General features: G+C 45.0%; 1 protein-coding gene across 2 annotated transcripts in view; it reads left to right on the plus strand.

The window, feature by feature from the left end:
- Window positions 1-1,765: 1,765 nt before the first annotated feature.
- The window catches only part of LOC142948518 (BCL11 transcription factor A-like), a 35,742-nt gene continuing 20,534 nt past the window's right edge, over window positions 1,766-16,973 (plus strand). Inside the window, exons 1-3 of one of the 2 annotated variants that reach the window (XM_076090596.1) lie at window positions 1,766-2,111; window positions 4,820-5,212; window positions 5,410-5,529. In XM_076090596.1, coding sequence (XP_075946711.1) covers window positions 2,057-2,111; window positions 4,820-5,212; window positions 5,410-5,529 — 568 coding nt within the window. In that variant the 5' untranslated portion in view covers window positions 1,766-2,056. The remainder of the gene's footprint in view (window positions 2,112-4,819; window positions 5,213-5,409; window positions 5,530-16,973) is intronic. The other variant, XM_076090597.1, reaches the window with a different exon arrangement.

Here is a 16,973-nt window from a genome sequence, read left to right on the forward strand (position 1 = left end):
TCAAACCAAACGACTAGTTACTCTGTCTGGAATACCAACACCAGTAGCAGGTATATTTCTCACCAATAGGTGTGTGAATTATCTCTCCTGACTGTTGTTTATGAGCTCCATCTGTCTCTGTATTATATGTTCACAATATGAAACCAAACAGATATTAAAAAGAAAATGCTTTTAGGCCTATATGTATAATTTTTAACATTTACTTAATGAAGATGATTATAACAAGACTCGAGCTTGAGATTACCTTCATCTATCTGACGTGCATCGTTTTAGCTAAATACCCCTCCATCGCACAGCAGTTATTAGCCTTTTATTTATTTTTTTCATACTTCGTTGTTGCATTTATCATTAGTGGTGTCCCTGAAGGATGAAAACATTTAGCTATTTTTTTCTTGTGCTGCTATGGAAGATGAACATTATGCTTTCAAGCTTCTGCCAAAACAACAACAACCACACAATCAAAGCAGATGGAGAATTACAGCTATGCATAAAACAATGTGGAAATGAGTTTTGTCACAATTAGTTTACTCTTTTGGCTCCCAGTTTCAAATGTCACATTATTTGCCTGGTTGCATGTGATTTTACTGCTTGTGCTCCTGTTCAGTAAAGGCTATAAAAATCACAATAAAACTATAAAAAACTCAACAGCAATGCCAAATCATTTAAATAGGCTAGATATATTTTACATACAATACCTCAACACTATAACATAATATTGCATTGCAGTAACTTTCAGCAATGTGTTTTCTAATACCTCCATATGGCTTTATGCGTTCTAGGCTTTTATTTGGCCTGTTGGAGCCTCTTCTGTTAAGAGATGTGTCTGCTTATCTATCACATAGACAACCTGTCAGATGAAAACATTAAGATAAGCAAAGAAAACCAACCTCAGTTTCACTTTATAGTTTATTTTATACAGACTAAGGTGCATTGTTGATAGAGAGATATCCGATTTAACACCTTTAACACGCTAATAACACATCAAATCAAATACTGATATAAGTCAGAGGACATTGGATTCTAAATGTAGCCTCAAATCTATTTTTAGAAGCCCATTTTTCCTCATTTTTATTGATTAGTAATACAATGATTCCACAATTGGATCATTTTATATTAATATTAATTTGTATCTCACTCTATATGTGTTAACATTTGTACTGTGGATAAAAACCAAAGCAAGGAGATCCACTTTATAGGCTTTAGCATTCATCCACAGACGGTTCAGAAAGTTGTGTTGGAGCATCTTTAACAGCTTCCCCTCATTAGTCCCTCATTAAAGCTTAAATTTAAAAACAACAACCACAAAATCAAATACATTGCATCGTACTGAAATGGCAAAAAAAAAAAAGAATGATATAAGACATAATCATACTGAAATAAATACACTTTATCCCACCTTCATGTCACAATCTCAAGTCTACGCTGTAAATTTACATAGTACATTAATATTCATATCAGCCTGAAAATAAACTAATAAATATGAATGGAGCAGTAAAGCTGGGTTTATTACTCCACTTCCCTGCTACAGCGCTGTTTGGTTCATGCGCTTTGCTCCTCCACTTCCTCCCCCCCCCCCCCCCCCTCTCTCTCTCTCTCTCTTAGCCCAGCCCCCTTGATCCCCTCTGTCCATTGGTGTCTTCGGGGCCTCTCTTCTGTTTCCCCCCCTCCTTCCCTTCATAGGTAGTCCATAATGAGTGTCCATTGGTTTTTATTACGGCTTGTCCCCCTCCCACTGGCCGCCTTCGCCCTGCCCATGTTTTCTGTGTCTCAGTCCGTCCATCTCCTGACGTTCAAGTTCGCAGGAACGTCACGTCCGCACTTGAACTTGCAGCTCAGGGGGGTATCGCTGTACCCCCATCACTCTCTCTTTGCGAAAAAGTCATGAAGAGGTCCGCACAGCCCGTAGCGCGCGACGCATCACCCTCTGTATGATCTGCAGTTCTTTTTTTCCTATTCGGATGTCAGAGGCATCAATGAAGATATTTCATTTGGAGTCTACCTTGTATTGACGGATTTCCCAATGTGAACTCAGCCGAAAAGCCACCACTAAACCAACATGTCTCGCCGCAAGCAAGGCAAACCCCAGCACTTGAGCAAACGGGAGTTTTCGCGTAAGTGGAGATTAATCGCATTTTGACTTAATTTAAGCTGTTTGTCTCCTCTCAACGGGCTTTTCTTACGCACAGGGCAACTTCCTCGGGGAATTTGAATAGGTAGGAGACGGCCACGCACGGACACACCGCTGTCCTGAGTGAAATGACCAAAAACGCGAACATACCCAAGACTACAGGTTCTTTAACATTGATTATGGGATCATCTGGTGGAACTTTTCAAACAACGTGACAGAGAGCTTCAACTTGTGTAGGTTAACCGTGTTGTATAACGTAGCCCACAAGGTTTCTTTCGCCATTAAAGGGCATGCATGGGCTTTATGGCCAGGGACCTTTGCCTATATGAAGGCAGCGCAAACCTCCTCCTGCTGCCATTCCGCTCAGAAGTTTTCCAGGTGAATCGCGTAAAGCTATTCCACCACAACAACGCACGTACTTCGTTGTGTTGTTAGAATGTATTTCCAGATGTTTGAGCCGGTTTGTACACCGGGAAGTGGTGTTTACATGCCCACTTGTCTACAGCGCAGAAACCTCGTGTGCGTTGTAGGCGGAATAGTGTCTGTGTCACAAATCCCTCTCAGCTGCTGTTTTAATATCGTGTTTTTAATGCGCAGTATGTTATTTAGCCTCATTATCGGACAGATGCTGTATAAATCCACGTGAATTCCCCGTGCGCGATGCTGTTTTACAACTGTGGGAGAGGAAAGCAGGGAAGTCGCTTTACGCGCGATTGTGCTAAAATCATAGGGCATTGATTGAGGTTGAGTGATATGATTTCCGCCCTGTCCAGACGCGTTTATGTTTGCTGGAGACTTATTTCCCACCCCTAGGCTGATAACAGCAGGGACTGCTTCATTAAAACACGCTCATGGTCAGCAGTGAATGCGGAGACGTCTCCAAATATATTTAAGTTAGAAGAGGAGATAAGAAGCCCCTTTATTTCATTTTGTTCTTAATTCTTTTTGTAGTAGATGTGTCTCTGCACGCTGTTCCCATTTCGGTTGAAACCAATTATGCTCTCGCAACATGAATGCCTTCATTTGAGGTGTAATTGTCAAAAGGTTTGCCAGTGGGGGGCGCACTATGATTGTAGTCCTGTAGGCCATTAATGAACTTGAACTACTTTATGTCTGTGCTGCTTGACCAAGCCCATGAAGAGGATCGTTTTAGCACAACTAAGTGATTGTATATTCGATGCTCATGGTTTCTAAAGGAGGAAAAAAAGAAACTGAAATATTCAGAATATTCAAAGAAAATGCAGCCAAAGCAAGTGTTTTAGAGACAAGCAGTTATAGTGAGTATAGTATATATGTTTACGTACTATTTACAAAAATGTACACTTAAAAATATATACTTTCCATTCCCTGGCGAGGTTTTATTTAGCCTAAATCATTTTTATTTGTGGCTCTGACCCAGATCTTTGGAGTTCAGTTACAATTTATCTGGCATAATAATTATGTTTTTAAATATTCATACTCATTTGGACAACAAAATCCTACAAAATCCCACTTTATATTATCTTGTTTTGGGGCCAATGTTGAGCTGTCATCACGTTGCAAAGGAACATTTAATTACGTATTTATACAGGCAGAGGAAATTAAGCTAAATGCTCGATGCATTTTATTTTTTTTATTCCATTTTAACATAAAAAAAATCCCCTGAAATGAAATGATTGATTCACTGTTATAACAAGGAGCCATACACATCTAAAATAGCAAATGAAGAGGCCTCATGATTTTCCTGGTTGTGAAACAGACTCACTGGCCTAAACTACTTTAAATTCTGCCGCAGTCAGATGTCTGAGAAAATGATTATATTTTAGTTTTGAAAGTTATTCACATCACTCTTGCGTGGCATCAAAATGAGATTATTTGGTTTGAAGAAAATCTTTCCACCTAACCCAGCCTCACACACCCCGCCTATGTCCATGGCATAAGCAGGTTAAGATAAGCTCCAGTAAAATAGGGGCAAATTCCCTCATATTTAATGCAGTTGAACATACAGGTAACAGGGCCTATCTTGCATAGTCTCTCACCACCTTCTCGTCTGACCCAACATGGAATTAAAGGTTGAACCGGCGGCAAGAATTCATCACATCTTATCTCAAAATCCCAGTCGGGGCGCCCAATGTCGTTTACCGTGTGGCTAGATTACTTCTTTTAAAATGCTCTTTTTCTTTTCTCTCTCTGTCTCTCTCTCTCTCTCTCTCTCTCTCTCTCTCTCTCTCTCTCTCTCTCTCCCTCCGCTAGTACTTCAGGGACCTACTCCACATCCAACCCCTCAATGTCTAACCTTGGTTCATGAGATCCCAGCACTTTTAACGAAATGGGGTCCAATCATCTTGAACTCAAATTAGAATCTATTTTTTGATTCTCAGAGGTGTTAGGTTCATTAAAAAAGCGAGATTGGCAGCACAATAAAGAGGGTCAAGCAACTTAATCGTTTGGCTGCTGCCTGCAAGCTGAACATGTCAGTCCTCATCGAAGTAGTCTGTGTGCTCTTTCTGTCTTTCTTTCTTTCTAGAAATATTTTTATACATATCTTACAACCTGACCTTATTCCTATGTCCTATGTCTTGATCTATTGTAGCAAGGAAGGACACACTGATGTGCCTTTCCATTGCCTTTCCTGACACATTTGTTTACCAGCTCTACAGAATCACAACCTCTCTCTGAACTCACAATCCTCTTTCTTATCTGTTTGTGCAGCTGAGCCGCTGTCAGGTGTTTTACCAGAAGAAGACTCTCAGGACTTCCCCAGGCTGGGAGTGGTTCAGGGTGAGCCCCTAAAAGGGGACCAGGACCTGCTGACCTGCGGCCAGTGCCACTCCCGCTTCCCCCTGGCTGACATCCTGCTGTTCATTGAGCACAAACGGAGGCAGTGCCACGGGAGCCTCTGTATGGACAAACCTCTGGACAGGCCACCGTCCTCCCCGCTCGCCTCTCCCCTCTCCACGTCCTCCTCGCACTCGCGGACCCACCATCAGCACCCGCGGAGGGTGTGTCGCCCCGTGGAAGTGGCCGTTCAGGTGTCACCGCAGGATGAGGATTGTTTATCTGCACCCTTGCAAGGAATAATCCCCAAGCAGGAGAATATCACAGGTAAACACAGTGGGAGCTTAAAATGGCTGCCACACAAGAGCAAACAAATGAGCAGGAAAAACAAATGCAGGCAGTGAGTCTTTAAGGTCTACAGGTGTGGAGCAGGTCACACTTCTCCAGGTTCATAGAGAGTTTATTTCAGTTTTATTCAGAAGGGATGCTCTCTCAGATTCTTCTTTGTTTCTTGCTGTTGGTAGGGATTGCGGCCGTTCTGCATAACCAGAGTGTGAAAAATCTGCCGCTGCATATAGGAGCTGTGAATGTCCCTCAGCTGCGCCATGAACCCACACGAAGACCAGCCGGAGCTGGAAATGATTGTGAGAAATGGAAACATTTGCAGATAGTGAAAAAGACACACACAGACAAAGAAACAGACTATGAAAGAGAGGGAGAGAGCGAGAGAGAGAGAGAGAGAGAGAGAGAGAAAGATGCATTTCTTTCGGGTTTGTTGCTGCATCACAGATGTGCTCAGATCCTGTGGTCCCCACGTTCTCTCTCATGTGGTAGTGAGAGATGTGTCTCTATCCCTCCCTGGCTTATTACACCGCCATATCTCTCCTTCCCTCAAATATGCGCCTGTGAAGCCTCACTCTGATGCTAAAATTAAAAAGCGATAGAAAAGAATGTAATTATGCTGAACTGTCAAGGAAGAAGCGTTTATTTGAGGAACCCTACAGCCACTAATTGTCAGTGTTTTTCTTGATTTGAGTAATTAAGGACTTCTTAAGGCGGCTGGTCGGTTTGTTGTTTGTCCACCGGGGCTAAATGAGGCTGAAGTGAAAACATGAGTCTCTGTGCAAACAAGCGTGTGTCCCTTATGACTGATTTTACAGAGTGGAGTTTGATTCTGACCAGCCTATCTGAATGTTTATTCATTTCCTTTAACATATCCAATATCATGTGCCAGATTGGGATGATTGCCTGGGCAGATTTAATTTGAAGCCAATTCAGGCTAAATGCACGGAGAGCAGTGCTCAATAATGTGCACTGCTGTTCTGTAGTATTCAGGGCTGCAGCTTTGCAGACGGCTTTGTAAAGGGACGACTGCTATCTGTTGTAAACTAGTCAGCCCGCTATCATACAAAATGACCACTGTTCAATTGTGTGCAGTTTCTTAAACATCTGCCCTGAGTATGAGCACCCACACACGGACACGCGCACACACATCCTCACACACTAAAACACCCAACATGCCTCTTGGCCGTGTCAGCTGTTCGGACATGCTTTTCTGTGCTCATTTAGATCATCATGCAGTGGATTTCACATGATATAAGGTCACTAGCATTGTGAGGAGAGCTTTATTTATAGGCCTTATGTCTCTTGGCATTGTGTAACTCTCAGGCTTCGCTTGATAACGTGATGCGTAGATTAATTTGGTTGTTTCGTGACACTTTGATTGATAGTGTTGTAACGCTGATATAACATTTTTTTGTGTAAAACCAAAGATAACGATTTGTGGTCAAGATTACAGATAAAGAAAAAGGAGAACCCTGCAAAAGATTTTTGGGGGTAAAACAGCTGTGCAGGATAGACCACACGTCAGTCACATATGCATAAAAGCCAGCCTCCCCCGCCTCTGTTTTCTATGTCAAAGATTGATGGATACAGACTGGCAGTGCCAGCGCGCCACCCCGTGCCCCATATGCTAGCTGCCATGTTCTCTCACCCTGCTCAGTTAGATGCCGACACTGAGATGATGCATCTCAATACATACTGTCCCTACACACTGTATCTCTGCCAGACTGGCTTCATGTCCAGTTTATTCCAGGGGAGTGTATTATAAGTTACACCCTTAAATATTTACTGCATATGCATTGTGTACACTCAAATGAATATGACCCTTACACTCCCCACCCTCCTCCTGAAATGTCATTTTGACGCAGATGGATTAGGAAAGAAGCTGCTGGACTAAAGGAGCTGACACCCAGGATGGTTGAACTTGGAGGTGGGGTGGAGGGGTTGAGGGTGTATGTGTGTGTGTGTGTGTGTGTGTGTGTGTGTGTGGGGGGGGGGGGGGGGGGGGGTGTCTGTAATACACCCAGAGCCGGAGATGAGGCTGTGCCTCTCGGTCTCCGTCTTTGGGACAGCTGAGGCCGTCTGGGAGTCTCATGGCTGCAGCTGGGGCTGGGGTCTGCAGTCTGGAGCTCTGGGCCGTTAGAAGAGGGCAGAGCAGCCTGCGTGCCATCATTTGCATGATAAACAATTTAAGATATGCATAGGGACACCGTCGCTTGTCTCCAGATTATGGATGGCCCAGAAAAAGAGCAGATGACGGTTTCTCACACAAATTATGTGACTGCAGTGTAGAACTGGATTTATGTCACAGGATATAACCACTATTAAGCAGGCACACTGGTGAAGGGGATGCATAGTTTTAATTTGCATTCACATTCATTATTGCACGGGCTAAATTGTAAACAGGGCAATAAATGATTGTTTGGTCTCCCTGCATTGAGTAATTGGAGCAAGATGCTTTTCATTGTTATGATTGAGGATGCACTATCATGTCCTCTGTACCGTAATTAGTAATTTTACAAAATCGTTTCTCTTCACTACATTTTACGAGTGTGGTTCCACATTCTTGTGCTCGTATTGCTACATAACTGTGGCCTGTATTTATCCATCCCAGCATTAGCACCTTTTGCATTCTCGCCAGTGTAGCCATGTGTGTTAATGAGGCCATTGTAGCCGCTCAAACCGACCACTATCTCACACTTCTGCCTCTTTCCAGCACACTGCCTCTATTGTAACCTGGACTCTGAATCAATACTGAGTTAATTATGGCAGCCACCTTTCCCCTTTTTTTTTCCTCTATGAGGAAGAAAACATTCGAAACAACCGAGCGGTATTTCTTGTAACACCTCTCTGTGGCTGGAGAGTGTCTTCATGCAGCAGCTTGCCTGTCCTGTTTGTCCCTGTGTGTTGTGGAGACAAAGGTATTTAGCAGGCTCCCTATTGGCACGGTGCCACCTTTCTCCAAACCACCACAGCCCCCCCGACACACACACACACACACACACACACTCCCTCATAAGCACACACGTATACACACTGGGTATCTGTCAGGCAGAACTGGGGGGCTGGGCAGTGCATGGGGAGTGTGTGTGTGAGTGGCGGGGGGTGAGAGGCGTCTTAGTAGTGATATCTTTTTCTAGTGTGTATGTGCGTGCATACCAGTCGCTTTGCGAGTCCACATGTGGTGTGTGCCTTTGTTTCGGTGATCACTTTAATTGATACTGAAAAGGCACAGATGCATGCTGTTGTAATTATTGGACTCCAGCTAATATTATCAAGATAAGCACTCCATTGTCTGTAAAAACTGACTCTAATTTGATCCTACAGTTGCTCTGGGCTCTGATGAAATCGGTCCTATTTTTGGCTGTGGGCTCCACAAAGTTTTAATGAAGGTGAACAGGAACGGTTTTTAGGATGAATTTTTCATGGAGGACATTTTTGTATTCCAAAGCCAAACTCTAAACACCCACGAATGTTGTCGGCGGCGATTCGGCAGCCTTTGTTGTTGGATTGAGTGTTAGTGGCTGTGGCTGCATTCAAGTGCTAAAGTCTAGTGGATGTTTACATCCCGAGTGTGGATGCGGTGTTAAACTAATGTATGTGCATATGTGTGCACGTGTGTGTGTGTATGAGTGTGGTTTTGACCACTTAAACTGTTTATAGCTTTCCGTATGTGTGTGTGAGAGAGAAAGAGTGTGTGTCGGGCTGTTTGTTAAAGCTTTACTACTCTGGGCGTGCAGGCTCAACATGAAAGGGTCTTTGACTTGGCAAGCCTCGCCTGAGGACACCCCTCTGTGGACCCTGCCAGGCCAGACTTGGCACAGAGCTCTGGGCTGGGCCTAAACGTGTGTGTGCGCGTGTGTGTGTGTGTGTGTGAGAGAGAGAGAGAGAGAGAGAGAGAGAGAGAGAGAGAGAGAGAGAGAGAGAGAGAGAGAGAGAGAGAGAGAGCGAGAGCGAGAGGAGGTGTATCTGTGTGTTAAAGCAATGTTTTGTGGGTTTAGGAAGCAGAACTTATGTTGAGGTGGCTGTTATGTGTGTGACTGACAGCGGGAGTGTGTGTGTGTACTTAAGGGTAGGTATGTGTGTGTTTGTGTGTGCTGTCCTTAGGGCTCCTGGCTTGGGCTTCCTGTGTCTCTGTTTGTCTTCTAACAACCACGGTACCACAGCCTCAGGCCATTCAGGTGGAGGCTAGTTCAAGTATGCACACACACACACACACACACGGACACACACAAGCATGCACACAAAAAGAAGCGTATGTATTTGCATACTCCCTCCCACAAATGTACACAGACAAACCTGTTTTATAAACACAACAATGCCCCCAGATACACACACACACACACACCCACGCTCACACGCACACACACATACAGTGTAAACCCCCTCCTGTGAACCTGTGTTTTGTCTGTAATAAATGTGTTGTGGCAGAGGCCCCATGATGTGTTGTGAGTTGATGAGATCTGTCAGAAACATATGATACTTATTTTAGCCCCCTCCCCTCTGTTTTCCATCTCGCTGTCTTTTTCTCTCTCTCCTTTCCTTTCCTCTGTCTCCCTATCTCTCCTTCTCTCACTCATACTCTCCCCCCCCAGTGGTTCATCTTGAGGGACTGGAAAGTTTTGGCTACATTAGCGTGTCTACACCTCTTAAAGGCTTCCAAGATCCACTCATTCTCACTCCAGCAGATTTGGCTGCAGAGCAAGCCAGAAGACACACACCCACATACACACACGCACACACACAAACACACACACTATTTGCTGCCTCTTCTACTGTCAAACGAAGCTATACGACAGAAACAACCTTGTTTGTCCACAGCCACGTCATGCGAGATGAAAAGGTATCCTCAGAAATGAGCGTGTCCTGCCGCTGTCCTGTCAATAGCGTGGCAGGCAGTCACATCACAGGGTCAGGGGTCACCTGACAGCGTCAGGGCCTGTCACGCCAGCCGCCGGCTGCACCACCTGCAGGTTAATGACTTTATTTTTAGACAGAACAGAAACAGAGAAGAAAAAGTGTTTTTGATACAGCTGTGGCTCAGGAAGTGGTGGATGAGAGCAAAAAGGACTGAAGGGGTATTTTAGGAAGTAGGCAGGTTAGTCGGGGGTGAGAATGGGAACAGAGACTTCAGCAAAGTCATTTTCTTTTTCTTCTTCTTTTAAAAAAACATAATCTTCCCTCTTTCCTTCATGTCCTCGTTTAGGTCACTGTTTGATTCCGATCCACATTTAATTATTTTGTGTCTTCTGTATCGTATTATCACCTCCCGTATTCAGTATGTCAGCTCAACCTCTGCTGTTCCTATTGTGACTCTAGTGTTTTAAGCTGTGGTGCTGAAGGACCATTGCTTTGTCTTTCTCACGCCCATGGTGATAATGCTGAGGCCAAGGGAGAGCCACAGTGGCGAGGGCGTCATGTTAGTCTGAACCCACTGATCCCGGTCACTATCTGTCTCTGTGATGTTTCTTCCTCTACTATCTGTCCCACTGCAGGTCCCAGCGCTGGGCTCGGCCTGTCAGACTGTGCCTGTCTATGGGTGCGTGTTTGTGCGAGTCTGTTTGTACCTTTTGTGTGTGGCTGGGTGGTCGTCTGCAGCTGTGTCTTGCTAGCCTTATCTCAACCAGAGAGATACAGGACAGAGAGAGGGCCCCTGCCACTGGCGTTGCACTCGTGAAAACTCACAGCCCTCTGTGTGTGTGAAAGTCTCAGAGGGCTTTAGTGCGTCCATGAGCATGCAAACCAAGTCTGCCGCTGCACTTTTTCATAAATGTGTACTAATAGGTTGCTGTATTCCTCAGGGGGGGTTTGTGTTTAAAAGCTCATTGCCTCCTAATAGCTCAAGTTACATTTGATCTTACATTCAAATCCCACGTCTTTTAAATGATGATCAGAAGATAGGGCCTCATTCATTTTTAAGAGTGTTAATTTGGTTATTAGAATCACTTTAGGCTATATGGTGATGTTGATGTAACTGTAGTTTGCGCTTGGCACAAAGGCATGCAGGCACGAGTTGGCAGCCCAATGAGATCGACACACACCGTCATTACTTATGCACAGATGCATGCACATTGCACACACATACTTACACCTCCATCCATCCCCCACACCAAACTGACCCCCAACCCCCACAGCGCACAGACACACACACACACACACACACACACACATTCATAAATGCACACTCCCGTCCCAGGCACCCTTTACTTTTGCAGGCTGAATCTCACTGATAACATGCTGGCGCCCTCATTTAAATTTGAAGCGCTTCTTTAATCTTCAAAGGCCTGATTGCTTTATGAATATGCATGGACTGAGCTGACTCTCAGTTCATTACCTTGTTGTAAATTCTAATGACCATTAGGGCCCCGCGCGGTAATTGCCAATTGTTTTGCATTTTTGATTAGCCCATTACTGGAGCGCATTCTGAACATGTCTGCCCTGCCTGCCTGCCAGGCCACGGCAAGAAGCAGCAGGAGGGAGGGAGGAAGAGGAGAGGAGGAGAGGAGGAGAGAAAAAAGGGAGAGCATCTAAGGGAAGGTAGTGTGAGGGGCAGTGAAACAGGATTTAGACAGCAAAAAATATGGACGCTTGGCCCAAAATGTTAGTTTTGTTTAGGGAGCAAAGCAGGGTGAGCTCGAGGGGGATAAAAGACACAATGCTAGAAATGTAGAACTGGATGTTCCCCAAACAAGCTCCATCCAGCTTGTTTCTGCAGAGCTTGAGTGCAAGAGCGTGTACCTTGATGCATTTATGTCAGCATGGTGCGTTTGTTGACTGTGTGCGCCTGTGTACATGTCCAAGTTTGCGTGCAGTTGGGTGAGTTGGATGGGGCGGGTGGTGTGCTGGGAGCGGTGGGGAGGTTCTGGTAGTGCATCCCAATGCAGGCCGTGCCCGGGACTTATGAAAGATTGATGGCTCCTAGCAGAATGGCATAGCCCTGCTACAACTTGATAACATCTAATGGATAATTTAGCGCTCTAAAACCGGCTGGCTGGTCCCCTTCTCTAGCAGGCAGGAGAGGACAGCAGCTGCTGGGCTTTTGGGGCTGCTGTGTGTCGGAGAGATACCCGAGGACAAGCAGGAAGAAGAGGAAGAAAGGAAGTGAAAGAGAAAATTCGAGCGAGCATCTGTGTGACCATGACGTGAGTCTCTCTCCCATGCCAGGAGTGAGCTTGTGGTGTCCAGGAAACTCTCTGGCCCCTAAATTGCATTAACTTGTAAATATTCCTGAAATAGGCAGCGTCGGGTGGGAAGAGGAGCTGGAGTCTTTGCCTGCTCAGGACCTATAGCTATATTTCTGGATATCTTCCAGCTTAGGTCGAGTGGAAACACAGCAACAATTAAATTATATTTAATTTAAAGAAATCTAAAACAAATAATGAATGCCACCATAGAAACAATGGTGTCGCACTGAAGAGCTCCACATAGTCTAGAAGGTAAAAGTCTACTTATTGTCAATTAATTGCAAATACATAATTAGTAACGCCTTTCAAAATAATGAAGAAAAAATTGATCCAACAGCAACACAAGCTACCGCCTTCACTATTATTAGAAGAAGGCATGAAAAAGACTGGCTCTGAACTCTATCGTTTAGTTCAGCCCATGTGACATTTCACCATGCTCTTCTTCTTCCTACTTGCTGCCACCCGTAATGAGCAGAAAATAATGCATGGAATACCACATCACTTGGGAAAACACCTGCCACCGAATATTTCCGTATCAGACCTGTGCTTGAATGCGGAAAAAGACTACCTAGATAATTGAACCCATAAATGTTGCAGGATCCATGTATGAACAGGGCTTCTCTCTTCTTCTTCTCTTTCTCTGTCTCTCTTGTGTACCATTCTTAATCTCCATAGTGTTTACACACTTCTTCTAGGCCTACTGTCTGTCTCTTATTCCCATACTATTAAGATGTTGACAGTTTGGTTAATCGTCCCGCTGTTTGACTTCAGGGGAATCGGAGAGGGGTCAGCGGAGTCCGTCTCCGAGGTGTGGAGAGAAAGTGGCCCACGCGTGCATGCTGTTCTTCGCTCCGTTGCGTGCCTCCGTGTCATGAGTTTGTCTCGTTTTAACAGGAGGGGGGGGGCATTGGCAGAAGAGATGAGGGTGGGGGTCTGTCTTTGGGGCCACAAACACAATGGGGAAATTGTCCAGCTCAGGATCAGGAAGAGCAAGTAGCTAGTCAGGGTTAGCAGGCTTGCTGGCTGGTCTATGTCCAGCCTGTGTATGTTCACACACACACACACACATACAGATTGAGAAGGAGAGAGAGAGACGTAGCAGCAACAGCAGCAACAGAGCCCACTATGGCCAAAGGAGTCTCAGGCAGACAGCATGATAGATGGCTTTGTTAAAGGGTCCCAGGGTGTCCCCTGAACTTGAAGCACTCTGTTTATCTTGAATAGGAGAAGCCCAGAGTGTTGGGGGGCAGTGAGGAGGAGGAGGAGGAGAGGGAGAAAGGGAATGATATAGCTTTCAGGGGAAGGGAGAGAAAGGGAGTGGAGGAGGCGGGAGAGGGAGAGCGAGGGCCTGTATCTGGGCAGTCCTGGCTGGGGGTTGGGGAGGTTAAGGGGGGGTCGTGAGCAGGCATGGCTGCTGGAGAGACAGAGGGGAGGGGAAAGAGGGGGGATGGGGCAGCTCTCGTAGTGGCTGTCCATTAACAGATGAACTTGGCAATGGTCCAGGCCTCAAAGGTCTTGGGAGACAGGCACACACTCACACACACACACACACACACACACACACACACACACACACACACACACGCACACACACACACATACACACACACACACATGCAGATACAGACACACACATGGATGCACACTTCCCTGGTACCTGCTGACTGTAGATGGAATGCCACCATGGTTCTTTTTTGTCCAGAGGCGAAAGAGGACACGTCTCTGGTTCACCTATGTCAGAACCAGTTCAGACCGGTTAGCCATCCAGGCCGAAGGAGGCAGACGGACCGGCCCCGTTGCCCGGCCCTCCTCTCTCTCTTTCTCTCTCTCTAGCTCGCCTCCTCTCATCATCCTCCTCCTCTGTTTTCCAAGCTTTAGAGGAGGAAACAGAGAGAACCTCTAACCTGAGGGCACAGGACAATGCGGAGGATAGAAAAAAGAAGCGAGGGAGCGTGGGAACAAAGTGAGAGACGAATGGATCTGCTCGTAAACAGGGTGGGAAGAGGAGGGAAAAGTGTTTGGTTGTTGTTGGTGCTCTCCTCTTGATGGGGCAACATGAGCTTAACACCGCCGCTGCTATTGTGTACTGACAACATTACAGCAAACATGACAGTGGTGAAAACTGGGGGAGAGAATTTGATATCGAAGATGTACATAATGGACCGTTGTGCCGTGTGGGCGAGGAACCTTCTATTTCAGCTTTACATGCGTGAATATATACCCGTGGATCCATGTATCATACATATACACATGTGGCAGTAATGGAAATCGTGTCTCTGAATGTGTTTGTGTCTTTGTACGCCATAAAATATGGACGCAGATCCTCTCCTAATTACGACTCGGATGTGTCCCTTGAGTTTTGAGAGCAGGCTGTTCACCATTCCACTTCAAATGCTTTCAGCTCACGCACAAACTCTGCCTCGAGATGGCAGATCAGAAAGCTCCGTCACATCATGAACATCTAAAGAATTCGAGTAACCGACGGTTTATCTCGGCAGGATTGTAGAAATCCTTAATTTGAGTCCCCCGTTTAAGCTTTAACTATCATTTGTCTTCAAATCAAATTGTTACTGCGATCGATTTGAACATTTGCAGTTATGGACACGCACACCGTTACGATACCAAGTAAAGGGGAGAAAATGTGATCACGACTAAAGCAGAAGTGAACATGAACTGCTGAGGTGAGAAAAGTGTGAAACTTGTGTGAAAGGTTGTTGTAGAGAGGTTTATGTAAGAAAAGGAGTGGATTAGGTGTTGGCTTTCCAGTTAGCCTTGCAGGTGTCTCTCTCTCTCTCTCTCTCTCTCTCTCTCTCTCTCTCTCTCTCTCTCTCTCTTTCTGTCCTCACTCAGGGCCTTGTGGTCTATGATTATGATAAATGGACACAAAGCCATTGAGAAGTTGATTCATCTTGTATCAAATATCGTCATATTTTTTTCTTTCCTTTGATTCTTTGAGGTTTGGTAGACATTTATAAATGTAAACGTGTAATGAATGTAAAAACTAGGCGTCGCAAAAGGTGTCAAATATCTAAATTTGGCATCGCATGCTTGTTGAGATCTCTAGGCTTCCTTACTTATTCTTTGTTCACATATTTCCTGATCTAAATCAGGAAACTTTAAGCAAAGGTATATGTTTAACATTGATGCATTGAGCATCAATTTTGTCAAAGTGAGAACATCCAAAGACATCCGTATTACTTACCGTATTCCTCAGAGCATCAACAACACAGGACACACTGCATTTTAATTTTCGGTTGTTCTCCCGTCTGCCATTTCCGCTACTGGGGATAGAAACAGCATAGAACTAACTACGATTGATGCTTTTTAGATAACTAGGGATAGCTACCGATATAAAACAAAAGCGCTATCCCCTTCCTGTTTTGGTTGTGACAGGGCTGACGCATTGTCTTTGTGCCCTAAATCTAGCCTTCATTTTTCCGGGAGATTGCGACTCGGTGGCAGACGGAATTGCAAAGTGAATCGGAGACTTAAAGGGACCCAATCTAAATGCAGAGGGTGTCATTATTCTATAGCCATTACATAGCTCAATCAACATTTACTTCATAATGATAATTTAAAGCAAAAAAAACTTTGTCTATTGCCACTTTAATGTTTATATTCCTCAAACCATGGTATTGCATCCCATCCTATCCGAGATCATTAAAAAACACCCATCACTATGCCCACAACTGCATGTCCAAACCTGCCAAAACTCAAATAGATGATGATCAGCGGATGTCTGGTGCATCGTGGTTAATGTCTCCGAGGGCCTCCTACTCACATGTGATGTTAAATCAAAGGACAGTTGTGATGCATCCTGCGTCATCTTGATTGAGTGACTTTTTATGTATAAATTCATCACATGCATGCTGCGGGGCATAACAGGGATAATGTGTGTTTGCGCATGTCTGTGTTTGCATGTGTTTATGTGTGTCGCCATGTAAATGCATGCAATCACATTTGCATATGTATTTCACACATACTCACGTTAATTTGTTATTTATAAAGAAGGTTCTTCTTTTCATCTTCCCCTTTTTCTGTGCTATTTTCTTCCAGCCCTCCAGCTCAGAAACAGTCTTTTCCAAAACTCTTGCGTGGCTACTTTGGTGCCGAAGCCAACTAAATATCTTGCTTCTCTCTGTGTGTGTGTGTGTTTGTGTGTGTGTTTGTGTGTGTGTGTGTGTGCGTGTGATGATGGCTGTTTTTATAATGCCCCCCTGCAAATTTGCATATGTATATGTGCAGATTGTACGAGAACAGCTCTCACACTTGGAGCAGTTGGATGGGGAGGGTGATGGGGGCCGTTGCAAGGGTTATGTGTATGTGTGTGTGCGTGTGTGTTAAAGGGGGGTCGTGTTGACGCTTTCACCCCCCCCAGACAAAGCCGGCCACTACTCCCAGATGGTAGTCTGCTCTCTTCGGCCATGTGTCTAGTTTGTGTGTGTGTGTGTGTTTCTGGACAGACACAGATACAAAGAAGGAGAGAGTGAGACATTTGTGAGGAAGACCTTGTGTGGAGGAGATGCAGAGGATGCTGATGGTGGGACGCAGAGCGTGTCATA

Source organism: Anarhichas minor, unplaced genomic scaffold, assembly GCF_050575085.1.
Source record: "Anarhichas minor isolate MPS153535 unplaced genomic scaffold, ASM5057508v1 ptg000012l, whole genome shotgun sequence".
Taxonomy (NCBI): domain Eukaryota; kingdom Metazoa; phylum Chordata; class Actinopteri; order Perciformes; family Anarhichadidae; genus Anarhichas; species Anarhichas minor.